The 23289-nt window shown below is 45.6% G+C and overlaps 1 protein-coding gene across 3 annotated transcripts in view; it reads right to left on the bottom strand.

Moving 5' to 3' along the window:
* Positions 1-224: 224 nt before the first annotated feature.
* Positions 225-23289, bottom strand: part of LOC138522045 (major histocompatibility complex class I-related gene protein-like) — a 1849186-nt gene continuing 1826121 nt past the window's right edge. For all 3 annotated transcript variants that reach the window (XM_069635271.1, XM_069635270.1, XM_069635272.1), the window contains one exon: positions 225-453. In XM_069635271.1, the coding sequence (XP_069491372.1) occupies positions 395-453 (59 nt within the window). In that variant the 3' untranslated portion in view covers positions 225-394. The remainder of the gene's footprint in view (positions 454-23289) is intronic.

Here is a 23289-nt window from a genome sequence, read left to right as displayed (position 1 = left end):
AAATTATGCAATCACAGACATATATTCAGAGAGCTCCTAAGGCACAATATTTAAACACATTTTAAATTCTGGACTTAAATGCCTACATGTCAACTATAAAGCATGCAGAATATGTATTTAGAGGGTACTTTGCTCTGCCCAAAACATCTAAAGCTTTCAAACAAATCAGAATAAACTCAAGATACGATTCTTGACCTTAAAACATTCTAGAATATGGAGCCCCATTGATGTCCTCACCACCATTTTATAGGAGTTTAAGAAAAGGAAAAGGAAGAGCCTTTGAAGGAAGCAGGTGAGATGAAAGCAAGAATTCTGGAACAGCAACAAAGGAGATCATAATGTTCCTGGATCTCCCTGGAACTCAGATTCCCAGAGATTCCAAAGGATTCTTGGTCTAGTTTCTGCATTCACTAGATGGTGCTGAAAGTAGCTTCCTTTCCAAAATTCCCGCATCTGTAACAAAAGGACATTTCTGAGACTAAAGAAGCAACTTTAGCAAGAATGTGCAAGACACCCACTTCATCACCATCCTTTTCAGATAGCAACTGGACATGGGACGGAGATTTAAAATCACATGAGGCAACAATGGAAAAGTTACTTACCAGTAACACAAGTTCTCCAGCGTTCGTTCATCGAAAGCAAAGAAAATGGCAGTGTCCTTTCAAGTTAAGCAGCTGTGCCAGGGCCTAATCCCAGAATGCACCAGTCTACTGGAGAATCAGAACTTCTTTTCAGTGTGCCATGTCCAGTCACGTGTCCCTCAGTTGCAAAACGTATTTTCATCGTTGTTTTTGCTCATTTCTCTTTTTCAAGGTCTACTGCCTTTAACCTTTATTATTCTCCCTCTTCAGCCTGTTTTTCCTTTTCACTGATTTGCTTTTAGCAGTTTATCCATCAGAGGTATAAGGAGTATTTAAATATCAGTGGTGCTCATTACAAATTGGGCGGTGTGGGTAAAACACGGTGGTATAACCGTATATTGCACCGCCCAACTATAACTTTAGCGGAAACTTGGACGATTCACCCCCAGCTATGAGCTGGAAATCCGCCAGCTTTCTGGAAAATTCCACTGGAAATGCCCCATTGAGTCCTATGGACTAAAGACAATATGGGGATTTACACCGCCACCACCACTTGTAATCCAGCAGTAATACGACCGGACCAAGTGGCGGTAACGATAATACAGTTTGGTGGTGTAAGGGTGGATTTGGACTTTAGGTGTACAAGTTCAGTTTAAGGACAGAGGGTGTGGGACCCAGAGAGGTGCATTTGGGGTCACAGTCAGAAATGCCTGGTATGTGTTTTGTTTAGTTGATGCCGGAGCCCCAACAGGTCAGGGGGCACCACCCGATTGCACCTGAAGTTTTGTGAATTATTAGAGACATCAGTATGGAATTTTCCACTCATTTATTGAGCTTCAGTGATTATGACTTTGGTGCACCTCCCATCTGTTCAGAAAGTTCTTGATCATCATCATAATGGAAATCCAATTGCATCTTCAACTCCCATAAAGCCTCAAGTACTGCGATGAAGAAGAGGAGCAAAGAGTTGATGCAAACCAAGCAAAGTTCAAAGACTCATGTGGAGACTAGTCTTGGTTATTTCATTCAAACCAAAGTGCCCGGGACATTTAAAAATGGCAACCACAGTATCCAGCAAAGAGGTAAAGGAGAGAACCATGGAAGAGAAGACGGGCACATTCATGCGGCGGCTCGCGAACGCGAACTACAGACACTGGTGTCGCGTGAAGGAAGGAGAGGCCCAACAGGGATAACTGTAGGAACGCAGCAGCACCAGGAAGCACAGAGGAGATCCTGGAGGTACGGTCGTGTCAGGAAGCAGCGTTCTCCGGTCCAGGCAATAGAAGAAACCCAGCGAGTGAATGCAGAGGTGCAGGAAACGCTGAAGAGACGCCTGCATCGTGTAAGAAGCCAATTCAGGGAGGAAGCTTCACTGCAGAGGCACACCATAAACTGGAGACGCCACAAACTACTGGTGAGTCGGCCCAGAGCCATTGGGGAACGTGGGGCGTACCGACAAACAAGCAAGCAAGTGTACGAATGATGCCAGATTGATATTTTGGACAGTATTCAAAGGCAATTTAAAAACAGACAAAACCTAGTGTTAAATGAATGTTTAAAAGGAAAACATTTGAATACTGACAAGAAAAAGTGCTGCAACTAAACCTGAACAATAACATATGCATGAGATGTCAATGTGGGGGGAGAGCTGAAGCAAGTGTTACCCTAAGCACATGCATTGGACAGAACAAAGTAGATGCTGATGTGAGATATGAAAGTAAGAGTGAAACCAATAAAGAAATCCTGGAAAAGAGAATGCACCAGGCAGGTGACATTTGGGGAAAGATGCCTGGCAGGGGAGTATACCAGGCAATCCACTGAAGTTGTGAAAAGACTAACATTGCGCCAAGATACCTGGCAGGGGAGTATACCAGGGGTTCTGAGAAGGCCATAAGTGTCATATCGCATCGTTGGAATTCTTGGAGACATTGGAGATTGACTTCTGCAATTATGCCGGCATGTCCCGAGTGTCGGGCTTGCGGCCGTCTAGTTGTTTCCCAAGATGGCCACCACCATTATATCAGTGCATCCTAAGCAGTGTTACCTCTGGTTGCAACCCTTTCCTCTGGTTGCAACCCTTTCCTCCAGGTTCAGGTAAGACGCTAGTTGTTCTCTTCCTTTGCTTCTTCTGCCTTCTCCCTTTTGCTGTTCTGGCTCTCTCCTTTGGTCTGCTTGGTCCACCTTTCGCTGCCTCGTTGTTGCCTTTCTTCCTGCATCTCCACCTTAATTCCAGGAGTTCACCCGCAGCCGTTCCTGTTGGGCAATTCGGCTGCCCTGTTGCTCTCTGTTTTCAATTTTCCCTCTGGAACTTGATATTCATCGAGGAATGCCTAACCTACATCCTGGCACAGGGTTTTGTGTGCCGCAGTCTGCTTTTTCCCCTGCAACAGTTGCCTCCCTGATGGTCGCCCTACTGAAGCTGTGTGCTCAGTCGAGCACGGTGGCCTTCAACTGAGGTAGACCCTATCTCTTCAAAGAGAAACTGAGTTTTCGTGACCAAAAGGAAAAGAAAAAGAAAGGAAGGGCACGAGCGACATCTCAGGATATTCCAGGTGAGCCCTCGAGTGAAAATGTTGACGTATTTGAGAGCTTGCAATGTCCAGAAGATATGGCTAGCCTGGAACAGTATCAGGAACTGGTGGCTGTAGTACAGGGTCTCACCCAAGAAGTCCAGAAGTTGAGGACTGAATATTTGACCATACGAGAACATTTGGCTGCTAGAGAGGAACAGAGAAGTGATTTACCGCCTTTGGGATTTTTTTTGGGGGGAAGTATGAAGGATCTCCTCGTAGACTCAGTGGCCCTCATTACGACCCTGGCGGAGATCCGCGGTGCTAAATGCTTCGCGGAGCATGGCGGAAAGCCGCCGATAGCGCCATGGGGGTTGGCGGATTTACCGCCCCATACCGACCTTGGCGGGGCGGTAAATCCCCAATCCCCATTTTACCCTTCCCCATTCCCATTCTTGCCCCATAGGGTATAATGGGAGTGGGGAAGGAGTTAATTACGCCGCCGTAAAGTACGGCGGCGTAATTAACAACGAGGTCCCTTAGCGCCATGGTTTTCTCCGCCCGGTAAAACCAGGCGGAGAAAACCACCATGGCGCTAAGGGAACTCGTAATACGGCGGACGGGTCCGCCGCGATTACCGCTGGCGGTAACCCACTCCGCCAGGGTCGTAATGAGGGCCAGTGAATTCTTGGATGCTTGCACAGTGTACTTCACCTTTCGCCCGAAGGCGTATGTTTCTGACCGCGCCAAGGTCAGACTTTTGGTTTCCAACCTGGTAGGTAACGCTCTAGCTTGGGCTACGCCTCTGGTTACTGCAGCTGATCCAGCCCTGCAAGATTATTCAGCCTGTGTCCGTTTATTTAAGGAAAGGTTTGAATGGCCAGAGGTACTGTATTTTTCCTATGAGTCTTTTCTAGACATCTGGCAAGGTCAATCTGATGTATTGACGTATGTGACCAATTTTCAGAGTACGGCCTCTGAGTCCGACTGGCCTGAATCTGCTGATCAGACTATATTTAGGCGCAGACTCAACAAAGACATTAAGGACGAATTGTCACGAGTTGCTCACCCTGGGACCTTCTCTGAATTGGTGTCCATTTCTCTCCCGATTGAGTACAGGATGACTGAACGGAGAGGTTTTGTGCTTCCGCCTCCGACTGTGCCTACCCCTACCGATGGAACTACCGCTGATGAACCTATGCAGGTAGGTTCTGCTCGAAGACCATTGTCTTCTACAGAATGCATGAGAAGGAGAGATTTGGGTCACTGCTTGTATTGTGGATCTCGAACACATTTGCTCCGGAATTGCCCTGGCGTACCTTTCAGTGTTTCCTCTTCTTCTGCTCTACCTGTCCACTTATCCGTTCACTCATTACTTTCTGCTTCACTGCTCCCACTCACCTCTCCTAGTATCTCTAGTCCTTCCTCTTACAATACATTCTTTAGGCGTGATTTACGCAACTTCAATTCCTCCCTCTTCTACGATACCTGTATTAACTCCCTTCCTTCTCTCGCAAACTTTTCTACTCTCTCTGCCGACAAAGCTGCAGCCACCCTTTCTTCATCTCTTGCTTCCAGCCTCGACCAACTTTATCCTTGTTCTCCTTTTCAACCTACTCGCAAACCTGCCCAACCCTGCCTTTCTCCCCATCACTGTGCTACGCGCAGGGTTGGATTGGCCCCTTGGCCTTCCGGCCCGTGGCTGGGCTGCAATCGTCCCTGGGGGGTGGGGGCCGGTTTCTGGCAATGCCTGGGCCGGATTGAACAACAACAAAAAAATATTCTGAAAAAATACATTTTTGAAAAATAAAATATATATTTTGGAAAAAGAAAATACCTTCAACTGCATAATTGGATGTTTTATTTGCATGCATGATGTGTGCATCATAACTTATGAGGCATGCATCATTCGCATGCTGCTGCAGCATGCAAAGTTGAGGGGCCGTGGCTGCCGCCGGGTCTGCAGCTGCCACCGTGCCGCCACTCCAGGGGGCACAGTGCCCCCTGGAGTTGCTTTGCTGTTGTATTAGTGATAAATATGTATTAGTGATATTAGTGATAAACGACCAATTTTAGAGTAGAATAAGCATCCATTTCAGACTGTATATTTTGCCTTTCACAAGTTGCAGTAATAGCATGTTTTTTTTTCTGCCGTTGTCTTCGTTATGATCATCACAAGACATTCCATCTTGGTGTCTGCGGTCACTTTACAAAATCCTTGTTCCGAAAATCTTCTGTACAGTGTAGAAATATTTGACCATAGCACATCAAGTGGCCATTGACTTCATTGTGCCACAATGAATGCTTTGTTGTAATGTGTCTCCCTTTCCCATCTCACTGGCATGCTGTTCAGGATGTTTGTTTGCATGTATGAGGTAACGAGTGCTCATAGTATGGGATGTCCTGTGAGTGCACTGATTTCACTATCTTGCCAACCTCTGAAACCTGAAAGTAGATTCACGCAGGCTTGACATGCGGCCAACTTTGCACCAGACCTGCAGATGAACTTAACTGGTCTGCTGTTAAATCTCAGTTACGAGTTTAATGGTATCCACTATAGAATAATTGCTTGTTTTACTATAGCCGATATGATAGCTCAGTGGGTTGAGTGCTCGCAGCTGCGATGTGTGTGTGATCTGCAGGTTCGAATCCCAGCAAGGCCATCTCAGCCTTTCATCCTTCTTAGGTCGATAAATGAGTACCAACCCAGGCTGGGTGATATTGTATGCATATTTGTTCTATAAAAAAGAGCTTAAGCTTAAGTGCTATACAATAACATTATCATTTGGCCATGGACGTCTGCTTGCATTCACAGTAATTTGACAATATGGATCTATACACACAGATATTAATGATACATATGGTGATCCATTCTTGTATGAAATGTACATCACATTAGTGAAATCATAACCACATTTTTCGTAGTGTACTTAGGAACAATGCTATTTGATGCCACTTCCTGTTTTGTCAAGGGGTGAAAGGTTGTGTTTCATCGCTTCCTGGGATGTCACTTTGGGGTGGGGTCAAATGACATCACTTCCGGTGATGTCATGAGAGGTCAAGGGTCATGAGGCAAGGGGTGGGCCCATTTTTTGAGGCGAGGGGTGGGCAACTTTTTTTTGGGTGTCTGGGACTATTTCTTGTCCCAGTCCGACCCTGGCTATGTGCCGCTTTCTTCGACGCCTCGAAAAGCGCTGGCTCAAACTCTGTTCTCCCACCAATCACGCCACTTTTTTCCTATCATACTCTCTATGTCAACTGTATCAACTCTGCCAAACGCACTTATTTCTCTGACATTCTCCATTCTCAATCTACTCACCCTCGACATCTATTTCAAACATTAACTCGGCTTCTTTCTCCTCCTTTACCAGATCCTTCCATTAATTAACCCTTATCAGCATCTGACCTCGCAAACTTCTTTTCTTCTAAAGTTCTTTCTTTACGCCAGGACATTTTACTGTCACCTTCTTATAACCCCTCTCCTTCACCACTTCCTACCCATTCCAACACTATCTCTAACTTCACCTCTGTTTCTGACTCCGAGGTGGTTCTCCTCTTGGCTAAAGCTCACCCCACCGCTGCCCCTACTGACTCCATTCCTTCCTCACCCTTTCTTAAAATCTACCCGATGCTGGTACCCTTTCTTATCTCTTTTCTCAATATCTTTCTCTCAACTTCTACCTTCCCCTCTGCTTTCAAACATGCCATCATCATTCCTATCTTTTAAACACCTACAGCTAATCCCCTTCTTGTCTCAAACCTTCGTCCTATATCTCTCTTACCCTTTCCATCTAAGCTCCTTGAGCGTCTTGTATATTCTCAAATCTCCTCATTTATCTCTGGTCTATCTCTTCTTCCTCCCACTCAGTCTGGCTTTCGGCCCCGTCACTCCACTGAAACAGCCCTGACTTGTGTGATTAACTCTCTTCTTACAGCTCGTTATTCTAAACACTCCTCTGCCCTTATTCTTCTCGACTTATCTGCTGCATTTGACACCGTCGATCACTCTTTGCTTCTAAACTCTCTCTCCTCGTTTGGCTTTCATGGCTCTGTCCTATCGTGGTTTTCCTCTTACCTATCCAACCGCACTCTCGCTGTCTCCTGGGGTGGCAACACCTCTTTACCTCTTCCCCTCAATCATGGTGTTCCTCGAGGATCAGTACTTGGTCCCTTTCTATTCTCCTTATAAACTTCTTTCCTCGCCCCTATAATCTCTTCTTTTGGACTATCTCACCACTTCTATGCTGATGACACTCAGCTCTTTCTTTCGTTCTCCTCTTTCACCCCTGACATTCACTCTACTCTCTCAACTTGCCTGTCTGCCATCTGATCTTGGATGACCTCCCACTTTCTCACTTTGAATGCCCCATTTATCTCCTTTCCTCCTTCCAGCATATCCATCTCCACTATAGGCCGCAATCTTGGTCTTTACTTTGACTCTAACCTTTCCTTTGCTAACCATGTCTCTCTCACATCCCGCGCCTGTCGATTTCATCCCTACAACATTCGCAGAGTCCGCCCTTTCCTTACTTTCCACGCCTCAAAACTTCTCATATCATCGTTAATCTTTTCTCGACTTCTCTATTGTTCTGTCACCTTCTTTGGTCTTCCTCACTCGCGCCTTGCTCCTCTTAAATCTATCAATCATTCGGCTATTTGCTCACTTTGTGCTCTCTCTTATCGTGACTCGATCTCTTCTTATCTTGCCCCACTTGGTTGGTTGTCTTTCCACTCTCAACTTAAATACAATTTTCTTTGCCTAGTGTTCAAATCTCTCTACAGACTGGCCCCTGACTATCTTGCATCTCGCCTTTCATTCTACTCTCCCTCTCGTTCTCTCCGCTCCTCGGATCTCTTTAGACTGGCCGTGCCCCAGCCTCTCTGTGCTCAATCCCGCTTTTGCTCTTTTCAGCTCCTCGCTCCTCTTCACTGGAACTTGCTCCCTCTGTCCCTTCGCTCTATTACTTCTTACTCCTTATTCCGTTCCTCCTTTAAACTCACCTGCTTCAGTACCTTGATGGATTGTTACCGGCGGTACCTGATCCATGTTTTACTCCACTGTTCTTATATACTTTTGATCTCCTATGTAAATCACTTTGGATAAAGGCGCTATATAAAGAACAATAAAAATACAAATACAAAATACCTCCTCATAGGCAGGGAAAAGACCAACCCTGGACCTAAAAGGGACCACGGTTCCGCGTCGATTCAATAGTCCCTGTTTTTACCCTAATACACCCCCGGTAAGGAGAGATAACCGATTGATGGTCTTCCGGGTACACCTTCAGGTACTGCAAAGACCACCAATGGAAGTGTTTGCCCTGTTGGATTGCGGAGCGGAAGGCAATTTCATGGACATGGTCCGGGCAAAGGAAAGACATATTCCCAGAGAAGACAAGACGGAGACAGTTCGGGTTGAAGGTGTCAGCGGCTCTCCTTTCGTCTCTGGGCCTATCACATAAGGGACTCTGTCAATTAACACGCACCTGTTCCACCATCGGGAAAGCATTTCTTTTGACCTCACCTGAACGCTACCTTCCCCATTATCCTTGGTATACCATAGTTACGCAGGCATTATCCTGCTATAGGCTGGTCAAAGAACCGATTCAGTTGCAGCCCGACTACTGATCCACCAACTGCAGATTAACATGCAACAAAGGGGAAGACAAGGGTGTTCAGTCAATATGTCTACCTTGTAATTCTATGCATGCCTGCTAAATACAAAAGATTCAAAGATGTTTTTGAGGACAATTTGCCCAAGGAATTACCACCACACCAATTGGAAGACTGTGCCATCGATCTTGTTCCCAACGCATCTGTTCAATTTTGTAGGATGTATCCTTTATCCTTCCCAGAGGAGGAAGCACTCAAGGAGTATCTGGAGAACAATGTCCAGAAAGGGTTGATCAGGGAATCCAAGTCTTATGCCGGAGCTTCTGTTTTTCGTTTCCAAGAAGGATACAAAAGAACTGCAACCATGCATAGATTTCCATGGCCTTAATGGTGTTACTGTATGAGATCGCTACCCCATGCCCTGGATTTACACGGAGCTTATCACCTTCTTCGAGCCCGTAAGGGCGACGAGTGGAAGACTGCCTTTAGAATGCCCTTTGGGCATTTTGAATACCAAGTAATGCCTTTTGGAATGGTCAATGCCCCAGCGATCTTTCAACGATTTATGGACAAGGTCTTTGCCGAACTCCTTTCCCATTCCAAAATCGTTTACTTGGATGATATCCTGTTTTTTTCCTCTTCTGAAAATCAACACAGTCCGCAACTATCGGAAGTCCTATATCGTCTTCGCTGCCATAAGCTTCTGGTCAAACCAAAAAAGTGTGTGTTTAATGTCTCTTCTGTTCCCTACTTAGGTTTCACCCTGTACAAGGAAGACCTTTTGTTTTCTCCGGCTCTATCAGAAATGTCGCCAGGCCCAGTACGGTTGTCGCCTGTCTGTTTCCATATCCTTCCCACTCACCCCCTCCTCCCACTCTCCCCCTCCCTTCCTTATCTATTTCTTAGCTCTTGCATTATCTGAAATGTCGTCAGGCCGAGTACAATAGTTAATTTCACTTCCTTACTGTTCATGGCCTACAAAAATGTCATTGTATTTTCCCTTGTTCCCTCACTTGCCTTGAAGCGCTTTGAAACACATTGTGTATAGGTGCTATATAAATAAATTATCATATCATATCCAGATGGATCCACAAAAGATTAAGGCGATCATGCAGTGGCCAGAGTCACGGTCAGTTAAAGATATCCAATGTTTTTTTAGGGATGGCAAACTTTTATAGGAAGTTTTCAGGAACCTTTCTGAGATTGTCTTGCCCTTAACTGCCCTTCTCAAAAAGGGGGTTCATTTTAGCTGGAATCAGGCACTAATTGGGCATTTCAGCAATTGAAGTCCCTCTTTTGTTCCTCTCCGATCCTTATTCAACGGGATCAATCTTTGTCCTTTGTTTTGGAGACTGGCGCATCTGGGGGTGCTATTGGAGCCGTTCTTCAACTTGGTCCGGACAAGGAAGAACATCCTGTTGCCTACTACTCCTGTACACTCACTTCTAATGAGGTTATGTATTCCATTCTGGAGAAGGAGTTGCTATCAGACAGGTATGTTCAGAATGGTGTCATCTTCAGCAGGGTGCCTCACATCCTTTTGAGGTTCGAACCAACCACCGAAATCTTCGGGTCCTCCAGCAGATGGAATGCCACAACTCCCACCATGCCAGGTGGGTGTACTACTTTTCTCAGTTTGATTTCTTTATCACATACCTCCCTTGTGATAGAAATATTCTGGCAGGCAGTCTTTTCAGGAGCTTGGGTGCATACATCGAAAACAGTTCACCAAAGGGAAGACTCCATTCAGGAAAGAGGTTTGTCTTTGTGGTCCACTCATTCTTGCAGGATGTGAGGGACGCCTCAGTAGATTATTCTCTGCCTCAGTCTCCGGACCATCTTTTGCCGGTGAGAAGGGAAGACAGACTACTTCTCCTGGATGGAAGGCTGGTTGTTCCTACCATAGATCTCCAAGAAAAGGTGCTATCATGTTGCCATGACACCAAGACTGCTGGAAATAAGGACCTTTTTGCTACTCTCAATCTCATTTCCCATACTTTTTGGTGGCCCACCATAAGGAAGGATATTCGAGAGTATTTTTTTCCTGTGCAGTCTATGCTCAAAACAGGTATTCTACAGCTAGACAGTTGGGACTCTTGTATCAGGAACCCCCCGCCCCTGACCCCCAAAGGACCATGGCAACACGTGTTTACCAATTTCATTGTAGATCGTCCTCTTTCCCATGGCTGTAAAGCCATAATGGTCCCTGTAGATTCATTCAACAAAATGGCACATTTCTCGCCTTTATCTGGGATCTGTGGTTCCTACCACTCCTCAGATGGCCTTGATGTTTCTCAGAGATATATTTCGATTACATGAACTCCCGATCACGGTTGTCTCTGATAGAGGCACTCTGTTTACTTCCTTGTTCTGGTCTATGCTTTGTAACCTTCTGGGAATACATAGAGCCTTATCTTCTGGCTATCACCCCCAGAGCAATTGCCAGACAGAGAGGCTCAACCACACCGTGGAGCAATACATTTGTTGTTTCAACAACAAAGAACAAACAATTGGTGTGAGGTCTTGCCTATAGCTCAGTTCATGGGCCTCATTACAACCCAGGCGTTAAGGGTTTAACGGCGCCGTTGGCGCCGTTAACCCTTAACACCTGATTACCATTTTAACGCCTGCTTTTAGCAGGCGTTAAAATGCAAGGCGCTAACCCGCCTTGGTGCTAATTACGGCACCGTAATTTACGGTGCCGTAATTAGCGCCTTCCCCACTCCCATTATGCCCTATGGGGCAAAAATGGGAATGGGGAAGGGTAAATGGGGAATGGGGATTTACCGCCCCACTCACCTTGGAATGGGGTGGTAAATCCGCCATCCACCATGGTGTAAACAGAGTTTACACCATGGTGGTAAAGTAGGGAACTTACCGCCTGGGTTGTAATGAGGCCCCATGTCTAACAATACCATCCATACTGTTATCGGCATGAGTCTACTGTCCTTATGGCTTGCATCCCAGACTTCCTGCTTCAGCATTTCCACCATCCAAGGTACCTTCTGTGGACTCTCTGCTTCAGACACTCAGACACACGAGGAAGCCTACAGGAACCTGACGATAAGTAAGAAAAGAAACAAGGCGTACGCTGATCGAAGTAGGAGGAAATGCCCACATTGCAAGATAGGAACCAAGGTGTCTATCAAACATTCGCCCTTCAAAGCTTTCTCCACGTTACATTGGACCCTACAAGATCATTTCCAAGATCAGTCCAGTAGCCTTCAAACTGCTTCTTCCTAAAGGTCTGGGTCGATTACATCCTGTTTTCCATTCCGCTCTACTTAAGACTTACCTTCCTGACAGATACCAACGTAAGAAATGTAGATCCCCTCTCTTAACCACACTGGAGACCGAAGAATTTGAAGAGTCAAAGATCTTTTTTTTTTAACTTTTATTTCAGGCTGAGCCTGTAATTTTATCAAAAAGATCGGCAGGTTTAACCCTCCGAGATTCTACGAAAATCTTCGAAACATTTTTTTTTTTGACTTCTCTACGGATCTAAGTGCGTCCTTTCACAGACTGTGAGCGCTTTTCAAGTGCAATTATCCAGGAGTTCCTTTAGGCTGGTAGTGATGAAATTGCTTCAGTGGGAAGAGCTTCATTTATCTGTTTAAAAGCCAATCCAATGAGGTTTGCCATGGCCATGGTCCACCGGGTGGCTTCACCTGAAATTAGTCTGTTCCATATGTTATCCTCTCGAACATCCAGGGATTTGTGATCAGCGGCGATAGGTAGGTAATTCTGTTCTTTTTGGTGTGTGGACAGATTAGAACCAGATGCCTGATTGTTTCCACAGTGTCCACGTTTTTGCATAACCTACATATTGGATTTTCCGCCATACCTCTGATGGCGAGTATTTGTTTTGTGGGAAGTATATTTAGTCTCGCTTTCATAAACAAGTGTCTTTTTTTCTTTTCTGGGAATTTTCTGACATATTTTATAGGCACCTTTGGTTTATTGAACGTGGGCGGAAGCTGTTGTAACAATTTGTTGTCTACTGCTGCCTCTATGGTTTTAATCCAGTCCATTTCCTGCAGTTTCCGCTTGATTTTATCGGGATTTTCTTTTAAGTCTGTTTCCGAGCACATTATTTGCGACAATCTTTCTTTTCTGGCTTCGGCCCACTTTTTGAATACGGTGCAATTTCCGTTTACCATTTCTTCTTTGACTACAGCGTAGATTGGAAGGGAGTCTGCTAAAATGATTTTTCTAAATAACCTCATTGTGCTGGCGTCGACTATCGAGGCCAGAGATGTTAGTCCAAGTTCCCTTCTAATGGCCGCAATTGCAGTTGATTTGGGCAGCCCCAAAACAGATCTCCAAACCGTACCTTCTATTTTGTTCCATATGTTCTCCGGAATACATAGAGACGCTTCCATTCCGCTTGTCAGCGAGGGGACTAATTTCATTTTATAGAAATTGATTGCCGGCGTTAGGGTGAATTTGCCGAATTTCTTATCTAGTTTTCTCATTTGTGCTATCAGGCTCTTTGCCTTGTCCCAGAGTACTGTTTGCATAGCTTTATCTGTTGTTGTGTTGTCTAGTTCGAACCCCAAATATCTGATGTTTTTTACTTTTTCAATTTTTATGTCATCCAGATACCATGACTCCGTTGTTGTTGGATTTTTTCCATGTTTCTCAAGGATCATGATTTTTGTTTTATTTTTGTTTATCTCTAAGCGGTTTTCTTCTGTGTATTTTTTCAGATTTGTTAATTTCCGTTGTAATCCCACTTTGGTCTGGTCGATGAGAATCACATCGTCTGCATATAGGAGACGGGGAATAGTTGTTTTCCCTAATTTCGGTGGAAACGTTCTGATCTCATTTTCCGAATATTGCAAATCTCCCAGAAAGGCGATGAATAGTGCGGGCGCAAGTGGACAGCCCTGTTTTACGCCCCTTTTTACTTGAATTTCATCTGAGAGTGTTCCCTGTTGGTTTAATTTCACTCTTACCGTTGTATTTGAGTGCAGCGCGATTAGGGGATCCAGCACCGATCTTGGGCATTCCCACGCATCCAATTTTTCCCATAGCATATTTCTGTCCACTTTGTCGAACGCTTTTGACATGTCCACAAAGGCCAAGTATATTTTTGGCGCCCCTTCTTTGATTTTTGCCTTGAAAATATTTATTATCAAAATGTTGATTGCTATCATTCCGTTTTTCTGGAAACCTGTTTGTAATATATCTTTGCATTTTGACGATCTTTCCCATATCCGCAGATGGTCCAGAATGAGGGAGGAAAAGATTTTCCCTAAAATGTCTAATAAAGCAATCGGTCTATAGTTTGCGGGGTCTTCCCGGCTGCCTTTTTTATAAATTGGAACGATGACTGCTTTTAACCAGGTCTCTGGAATTTGTTGGGATTGTTCGCAGATCTCAAAAATCTTTCCAATCAATTTTGCCCACTCTTTTGGGGATTCTTTTAAGATGGTATTTGTCAATCCGTCCGGGCCAGGAGCTCTGGATGTTTTCAAGCTTCTTATTTTTTCTTCGATGTCTGCCACATTGGCTATCGACACCCAAGGCGTGTTTGTTACAGATTTCAGTGCTTTTGCCGAGTTCTGCGGTTCTTCAAATTCATTCGAAATATACTCTGTCCATTTTGCTTCTGATACTGCGTTAGTTGGTATTTGATTATATGTTGCATTACTTTTTTTAATTAAGGACCAGAAGTCGCTAGATTTTTTGGTAATCAGTTTTTTCATCATTTCTTCTGCGTCCAACTGGTATTGTAACGCTTTTGCTTGTTTTCTCCAGGAAGTATATCTTTTTACTTCCAATTTCCAGTTTGACCAGTCTTGGGCCAGATTTGTTTTCTTTGCCTTTCTTTTTAATTGCCGTCCTAATTTCCTTTCTTCTATCAATTGTTTGTTGTATGCATGGGTGGTCTGTAGTGCAGCCTTTTTTCTGGTAAGTATTGGTTTCTGGTATGGTGCAAGGAGTGGTAGATAGTCTGGTTTCTCAATTATTTTTATTTGAAGGTTTGCTCTTACTTTTTCATCCCACGCTGATTTTATTTGTTGAATGTTTGCCTCCGTTATGCGCAGACGAGTTTGTTGCACATTTGTTTCAAGTGTAGCTTTGTATACAAGTTTCGTTGGTTTCCGGCCATGCCACTTACAAGTGAGTAGATTATGGTCACTGTTGTTTGTTTTCAGTACTTTAAAGCTCACTATATTTGCTGCCAATCCAGATGATACGAAGATATAATCTAGGGTTGCTTTTGACGCTCCCCTTTCCCAGGTCGGGATATTCACTTGATTTGGGAAGAGTGTCGCTATGTTTTGTAGATTTCTGGAGCTTATTACTTCCATCCAGGCTTTTCCACCTTCTTGTGTTGCAGTTGTCCCTGTTCTCTCTGTTTCTTCATTACAATTGGCGTTTAAATCACCACATACCATGATCTCAATATCGTCGAAATCTTCATACAACTGGTCGATAGTTGCGCTCATTGTAGCACAGAAAGCCTTTGATGTCGTCCGCTGGGGGTTCCAATAGAAATTTATAATTGCCAAGATGTTTCTTGTGGCGCGCTTGCCCTTTCCCATGGGGGAAGACCATGTGGAAAGGGTCACCAGCATTTCGTATGCCTCTCTCCATTTCTTTGGAGGTTCCAGTCCAAGGCCGTTTTTAATGGCTGTGAGCAAACCGGACGATGGTCTTCCTAAGGGGCCTCTAATTGCTGCCGAGGTTTCTAAGCAGAATCCGTCCAACATGGGTTTTTCAAGTAGCCACGTCTCTTGGAGGCATACTATGTCGAATATGCCCAGATCAACATCCCCCGGCGTTGTTAAATGGTTATACCCTCTGGTATTCCATGAGCCTACCTTGTAGTGGCTTTTATCGGGCCGTTCCTCAAGAGATGAAACCAATTTTGGTATCTCGAGGTTCCGCCCTATTTGCTGCTATTTTTGGGATTTCTTTAACCAGGTAGATGTAAACCAGTCCCACGGTCCTCTCGGAGATCTCGATTCCTGTGTTTTAGCTAAAGTCTTCTGAAGTATTGCTTCTCCTCTGGAGTGCCTGGTTAGTTGTGGAGATTCCTCGTTTTTTCTACTTTTATTGTTAGATCTTCGTTCATGTTGGTCGCTGCTACTTTCTTGATGACTACTTAGACGTGGTTTGCTGTTTCCCCGCTTTAAGGCCTCATCCCGATTCCACGGCACATTTCTTCGACTGTGTTTTAGATCTTCACGAAAATGCTTGTCATCCCTCTTTTCATTCCATCGATTGTAAGGATATAACCTTTCCATTTTTGAATGGTAATGTATGTTCTGTTTATTGCTTTTTATTGGGTTTCTGCCTCGCTCCTCCTGCTGCGGGAATGTTAGCTCTCTCAGGTGGAAGCCCATGTCTTTCAACTCTTCAAATACAGATTTATCCAGGTGCGTTATGCTCTCCTCTTTTACATGCAAAAACGCTTTTGCTATCTTGCCTCTGTGGTACGGTTCGACCAGGTCTAGGTCCTTTGTTCTGAGGCCCCTAAGAGTTCTAGATTTTTTCAGGATCTGTAGAACAGTTGGCCGGTTTAAAATTAAGTTGTCTTCTTTAAAGGCCTGCTGCTCGAGTTTAAACAATCGGGTTTTGCCTCTTTCTACTGATTCCATTTTCCCATTTCCCCTCGCGGGTGCTTGCTTTCTCGGGCTACTTCTACTTCTTAATCTCGCTCTTTGTAGTGTTGCTTTATTGTCTTTCTGGATTTTACTATTATGTTTGTTAACGTCTCCTTTTTTGGGCGATTTTTCCCTTCTCTTCACTGGCTCCCAATTTTCTTCATCGTTACTCGGAGGTCTTTTTTCTTCTATGATGGTTTTTTCCTCCTTCCTTAATGTGCCTATGTGGGCGACGGTTGGTACCTGTATAATCATTTTAGTCCGAATCTGATTATCATGTTGTGATATGTTCATCAATGATGAGTCTAACATGAACTCTTCCGCCGTCCTTGGTGATCTCCGATCTGAGAATATCGGGGAGGCCTGAACGTCAGGAGTTTGGGACTCATCTTTTTTCGCCTCTTTTTTGTTTGGAATTTGAACCAACTCTGGTGGTTTTACCTTAGCCTCCCAGGAGAGTGTGTGTGAAACTCTCGGTGTTGCTGATTTATTTTTGGTTGATGTTAGATTTACTGAGCTCTTCTCCATAATAACCTCCAAGCCGTTCAGCTCATATTCTGATTTTTGACATTTGTCTGTCACCTGCTTACCCCCTTTTAGGTCTTGCGTTATTTCCAAGTTATTTATTTGTTTCTCCAAATGTTTGATTTTCCTTTCTAGAGACTCGATTTTATTTTCCCACAGGATCTCTTGAATGCTTTTTTGTGCTTCTACTGCTGTTATATAGCTTTCTACATGAGCCATTTTTGCTATCATATTGGAGAGCATTGCTGTGTTATCCTGGATTTCTTCTTTTAGTGCTTCGTATAACTTGCAGAAGGGTGTTAAGACAATTGACATTGCCGACATGATTGTAGTCATGTCCGGTTTTTTAGTTGCAGAGTCTTTATGAATGGCCATGGCAATGTCGCTTAACCGTCGATTTTTTTGTGATGACTGTGTTTTTTCTGCTTTTTTTGGCGTCTCCGGAATTTGGGGACCCAGGTAATCCATTTGGGAGATGTTAACCTGCTCTATTACTTGTCGGCCCATCCAGGTTGTTTTCGGGTTTCTTTTTGTGTCCTCATTTCTTGTTACAATCTCTGAAGAGATTTGGAGCCTGGAGTCAGATGGGGTTGCATCCACGCCAGCCGCCTGTCTTTTTCATTACTTATTTGGGGTAGATTTTGATTTTCCTTCACGTGTTGGTTTTGAGTGCAACCTTCTCTGATCGCCTCTAACTCCCCTCCGTTGTTACCTTCTGCGGCTGTTTTTTGCGTGTTGTTTGCGTCCCTGGGGTTCTTTTCAGGGTCCAACTGAGTCTCTATACCTGGTGACTCGGGTTTTCTGATCTGAGGTTGGGTGTCACCCTTTATTGTGGCACAGGATTCACTTTCGATTCTATTGCAGTTTGTTGCGCTTTCTATGTCATTTGAATGTTTTTCTGGGTCTCCGACCTTTATGGAGATTTTCTCTGTTTTTCTTACTTTCGACCCTGGCATAGATTCTTGTAACGCTTCCAGCATCTCTGCGTCCGATACCTCTGAATCTACTATTAATTTTTGTTTATACTGTTGGGTAAAGAAAGTTTTTAAGGGGCAGGATAGTAGCGGTGCCGGCAGCTTAGTGGTTGAAAGTCTTTATTTTTATCTCGTTTCCTTCCACTCTACTTCTCTGAGTTTGATCTTTCAAAGTCTTCTTGTTTGGTTTAAATATGGAGTTCTTTCGCGGGGTCTGACTTTTCTTCGATTTCACTTTTTTCTTTTTTTGTTGATTTTGGCTTGTTTTTACTTGCTCATAGTCAGTTTCCTTCGTTGAGTCTTCCTGGTCGGTTTGTCTATTTTTTGCGCCTATTGTTTCACTCTCTGTAAAAACTTCGTCACTTTCTGAGAGTGATTCAGCGAAACTTATCTCCATCGAACTCTTTTTAGCCTTTGGAGTTATTCTATCCGGTTGTCTTTTGTTTAACGTGCTGGATTTACTTTAATCCAAAGACTGCTCATTATATGTAGAGTGGATCATCGCTTTAACATTTTGTGTTTTCTGCACAAAGTCCGATTTGTTTGTTATGTCCAGCTGCAGGGATGGTAACTGTGTTTTTCTTTGGACGCTGCTAGTATGGTTTTCAAACTTTTCCAATCCTTCATGCGCCACCAGTTGGGTACCTAGCTTACGGTGTTTCTCAGGGGGTAGGTGGTCTGACGTGTCACGTGTGTTTTTGTTCGTGGTGATTACGTCCAAATTCGTTGTCTCTTGACTATTATGGCTGCTGTGACTGATTTCACCAGTCTTTTGGCAGGAGGGCATATGTTCTTCGGGTCCCTTTGGTTCTTTCCATGTTGGCTCCCTCTCCAATCCTTTGCTCCGATCCCCGCCCCCCGCTCCACAGCTAAGGCCCCGCAAAGGTTCCGACGCAGGCCATCCTCCGATAGCTACTGCGTCCTCACCCCTCGTCACCAAGACGGTAAGCGAGCCCCTCGCTGTGGCGCATGCGGGCGTGACGGGCATGATGCTACCTCGTCTGTTGACTCATTTTGAGTCATGCAGTCCATCTCCTCGGCCTCGCTGGCGACCCGCTCGTGTGTGGCTGCCTTTACTGAGCGGACTTCTCGGGGCACTCGATTGATCCCCCCCGTTACGCCCCGCGAGGTCTACGAGGTCCACCGGATCCGAACGCTGTTGGATGATGTTCGGTGCATACACCTTTGCCGTTCCCCCCGTCGACGGGGGCGGTGCCCATAGTGCAGGTAAACCAGTCTGTGATAGTTTCTGGGGTTTCCACTGAATCTTAGTTGACGGCTTACCTCTCGGCTGTTTCAGAGTTGTTGCATCTTTCACAGACTCTGATGATGCTTCCTTTTCCGGGATGATGATGTTTGACGGCAGCGAAGACTCGTCCTCAACTGTTGGATCCCGCTCCAGCTCCAACTCCGATACTGGCATCACCAACAGCGGTCGTGCTTTTGGCCGCACCTCTGGTTCCATTCTACGCTTACTACGCGTCTGCAGCGGACTGCAGCAGACTGGCTCACACCTCGGCTCGCAGCTCCGCTCACCGCTCCGCGGTGTTCTGGGGTTTAAAAACGAACTTTCTCACACAATGATGTGGTCTGACTACAGGACTGCAGCAGACTGGCTCACACCTCGGCTCGCAGCTCCGCTCACCGCTCCGCGGTGTTCTGGGGTTTAAAAACGAACTTCCTCACACAATGATGTGGTCTGACTACAGGACTGCAGCAGACTGGGTCACACCTCGGCTTGCAGCTCCGCTCACCGCTCCGCGGTGTTCTGGGGTTTAAAAACGAACTTCCTCACACAATGATGTGGTCTGACTACAGGACTGCAGCAGACTGGCTCACACCTCGGCTCGCAGCTCCGCTCACCGCTCCGCGGTGTTCTGGGGTTTAAAAACGAACTTCCTCACACAATGATGTGGTCTGACTACAGGACTGCAGCAGACTGGCTCACACCAGTGATTCCTGATTCCTGATACAACCGGGGAACCCTCCAGTATATTGTTCATTGGAAGGGCTATTCCGAAGCTGAAAGATCTTGGGAGCCTTTACGGCAGATTCATGCCTCTTGATTGCGTCTTCAATTCCATTGCTGTCATCCCTGGAATCTGGGCAATCCCCGGTTATGGACGGGTCATACTGTCATATAGCATCATTGGAGTTCTTGGAGACATTGGAGATTGACTTCCTCAATTGTGCCGACATGTCCTGAGTGTAGGACTTGCAGCGGTCTAGTTGTTTCCCAAGATGGCCGCCGCCATCATATCAGTGCATCCTAAAAGCATTACCTCGCGTTGGAACCCTGTTCCTCCAATTCGGGTAAGACGCTAGTATTTCTCTTCCTATGCTTCTTCTGCCTTCTCCCATTTGCTGTTCTGGCTCCCACCTTTGGTCTGCTTGGTCCACCTTTCCCAGCCTCGTTGCTGCCTTTCTTCCTGCATCTCCACCTTGAGTCCAGGAGTTTGTCCCCAGCTGTTCCTGTTGGGCAATTTGGCTGCCTTGTTGCTCTCTGTTTACAATTTTCCCTCTGGAACTTGTTATTCATCGAGGACTGCCTAACCTACATCCTGGCAAAGTGTCTTTTGGGCCGCAGTCTGCTTTTTCTCTGCAACAGTTGCCTCCCTGGTGGTCGCCCTACTCGAGCTGTGTGCTCAGTCGAGCACCGTGACCAAAAGGAAAAGAAGAAGAAAGGAAGGGCATGAGCAACATCTCAGGATATTCCAGGTGACCCCTCCAGTGAAGATACTGACGTATTTGAGAATAAGAGAAGTCCATAATGAAAGTCCTGGCTGTCACGTGGACCAGGCATTAGAACCTATAAAAGAACTCTGAACATTTTGAGAGGATTCCTGGCAGAGGCGTGCTCCAGACAATCCTTCAATCCTGTATTAATAAAAGAAAAAGTCTCCCTTCATGCAGCCATTCCACCGCACGCCTGGAAGCATCTTCAGATTCTTAAACACACGTCATATGGGGGGAGTTGAAGGCATTGCCCACTTGGTACGAACGTTGCATCATCGACAATTCTGCTGTTTTCACTAATGTTCAAATCTAGACAGCATCAGATAAGACTTTGTAAGATGAAACACCCCAAGAAGAGGCCCTTTTCTGGTTGGTGACCCACCCCTCAAGGTTTCCGGACGTGCCCTTGTCCAAGGTGCGCTTCTGTGGGCAGTGACATTGTTTCCAAAGTCCTTTTAAGGCTTTTGCCACCTTGGAACAGACTCTGGACCTTGGGAAGCCCATGAAGGGCCCTTAATGATCTTGCAAATCTCCTGGGCTCAATATTGACAGGGAAGAGGGACTCATAAAGTCAATTTCCTGCCTACTCCCTGCTTACACAAGGAGTCTATTCCCTGGCCACTCCCTGCTTAAACACAGAGTCCATTTCCTTGTTAATCTATGCTTACACACAGAATCCATTTCCTTGTTACTCTATGCTTACACACAGAGTACATTTCCTGCCTACTCACTGCTTACGCACAGAGTCTATTCCCTGGCCACTCCCTGCTTAAACACAGAGTCCATTTCCTTGTTAATCTATGCTTACACACAGAATCCATTTCCTTGTTACTCTATGCCTACACACAGAGTACATTTCCTGCCTACTCCCTGCTTACGCACAGAGTCCATTTCCTGCCAACTCCCTGGTTACACACAGAGTCAATTTCCTTGTTACTCCCTGGTTACACGCAGAGTCCATTTCCTGTCTACTGCCTGCTTACACACAGAGTCAATTTCCTTGTTACTCCATGCTTACACACAGAGTCCCATTTCCTGCCTACTCCCTGCTTGCACACAGTCAATTTCCTGCCTACTCCCTTCTTACACTGAGTCCATTTCCTGCCTACTCCCTGCTTACACACAGTCAATTTCCTTGTTACTCCCTGCTTACACACAGAGTCAATTTCCTGCCTACTCTCTGCTTAAACAGAGTCCATTTCCTGCCTACTCCCGCCTCACACTCTTGAGGACGGAGACATTTGTGTATTGTGACAAAGTTCCATCCCTGAGGCCAGGAAACAGGAGAGGGGCAACCTGGAGGCTGGGGGAGGCCCCTGCTCTGTCTGGTTATCTCTTAAAGTAGTATCATGAAGATCCCCTCCGACCGACCCTCCCAGGTCCAACTTGGGTCCTTCCTCTCTGTTAGGGAGAATTCTCTGTTAAGGCTAATTTCCCAAACCTAGTGAGTCCCCCAGCAGCTTTGCTGGATTTTTGGGGTTTATTCTTTTCTCCTGCTAAGAGTGAGACTCTTTTTCTCCCACTCTTAGACATGATTTGAGATATCCTTTGACTTTGTAATGTGTTTTATGGGCTATGGAGTATTTTACTCCATAGGGTTTCATGTGGTTTTTGGTAAGTGTGTTACACAGCACCCTCAGTGCAGCAACACAGGGGTGTCATAGTGACCCCCAAACATAGACTCCATACCCTGGGACTGACTACTGTCTCCCAGGGTATGTAAAGTCACCATTGACTTTACTAGTCTTAAATTGGGAACAGAACCAGTACAAACCATCATATTGTGGAAGTACTGGTAGGGGTAATTAGATTGCCCATGGGTCTTTTTTTCGAGGGGGCACTGTGCAGTCCCCCCTCGTCGAGTTTCTGGCTGGTGGCGGTGGTTACCACGAGAAATATTCCACCGGAATGTTTCCTATGGGATTTTCCCATTCATTTTAAGCGCACCACTTTTTGGTGCAATGTTAAAGATACCGCCGGGTTATTTATTTAATATTTATTCCCCGGTTGGGTCTTTTTTCCGGAACTCAGTGTTAAAATGGCGTTTGTGTTCGCCTCTGTAACTCCAACCCAAGTCGAGCCCTTTGTTCCACTTTTTGGCGGGCTTCTCCAAAAAAGCCCCTAAAAGTGCTGCCACTCTGTCTGGGTCTACAGGATGTGTGGGAGGGTGGTTTAGGCACCCTGGACTGAGTTGCCTCGGCAACTCAAGTCGCACTCTTGTATGATTGGCACAGTGGTGAGCCCCCCGGCTCATCACTTAGCATGTTTGAGTGACAGCTAGGACTGATGAATGGGGGTTTTCTGCATAAAAGCAGGGCTTTGGGGACTGGAACTTGAGAAGTCACCACAGGACCAAAGAATCCGAAGAGGGAGAAGCTGAGCCGACCTGCAACGATAACACCACCGGTGGAGCCCTGCTGAACCACCTCACCACTTCTTCCAACGACAGAGGAGATCTTCATCCCGAAGAGTCTTCTTCCTTTGACTGGTGGGGATAACCAGTTTGCCCACCTTTTCGCCTTCCCGGATCATCTTGTGGCCGCCTTGCCTGTGCCAAGCACCCCAGCAACCGGGATACAATGTTTTACCACTACCGCGAATAAAAGGGTAGTACCTTTTAACCAGAGAACTCGGTGGCTGGTTTCTTACCTGGCAGTGCAACAACCTTCAGCTGTCCTCCACGTCGAGATTTTCTCTTCCTCTGGACGTCGCCGCGACTTGCACCCGCTGC

Source organism: Ambystoma mexicanum, chromosome 13 (assembly GCF_040938575.1).
Source record: "Ambystoma mexicanum isolate Mex_15411 chromosome 13, UKY_AmexF1_1, whole genome shotgun sequence".
Classification (NCBI taxonomy): domain Eukaryota; kingdom Metazoa; phylum Chordata; class Amphibia; order Caudata; family Ambystomatidae; genus Ambystoma; species Ambystoma mexicanum.
Note: the sequence above shows the minus strand (reverse complement) of the source record. Positions and strands in the feature narration are given on the sequence as shown.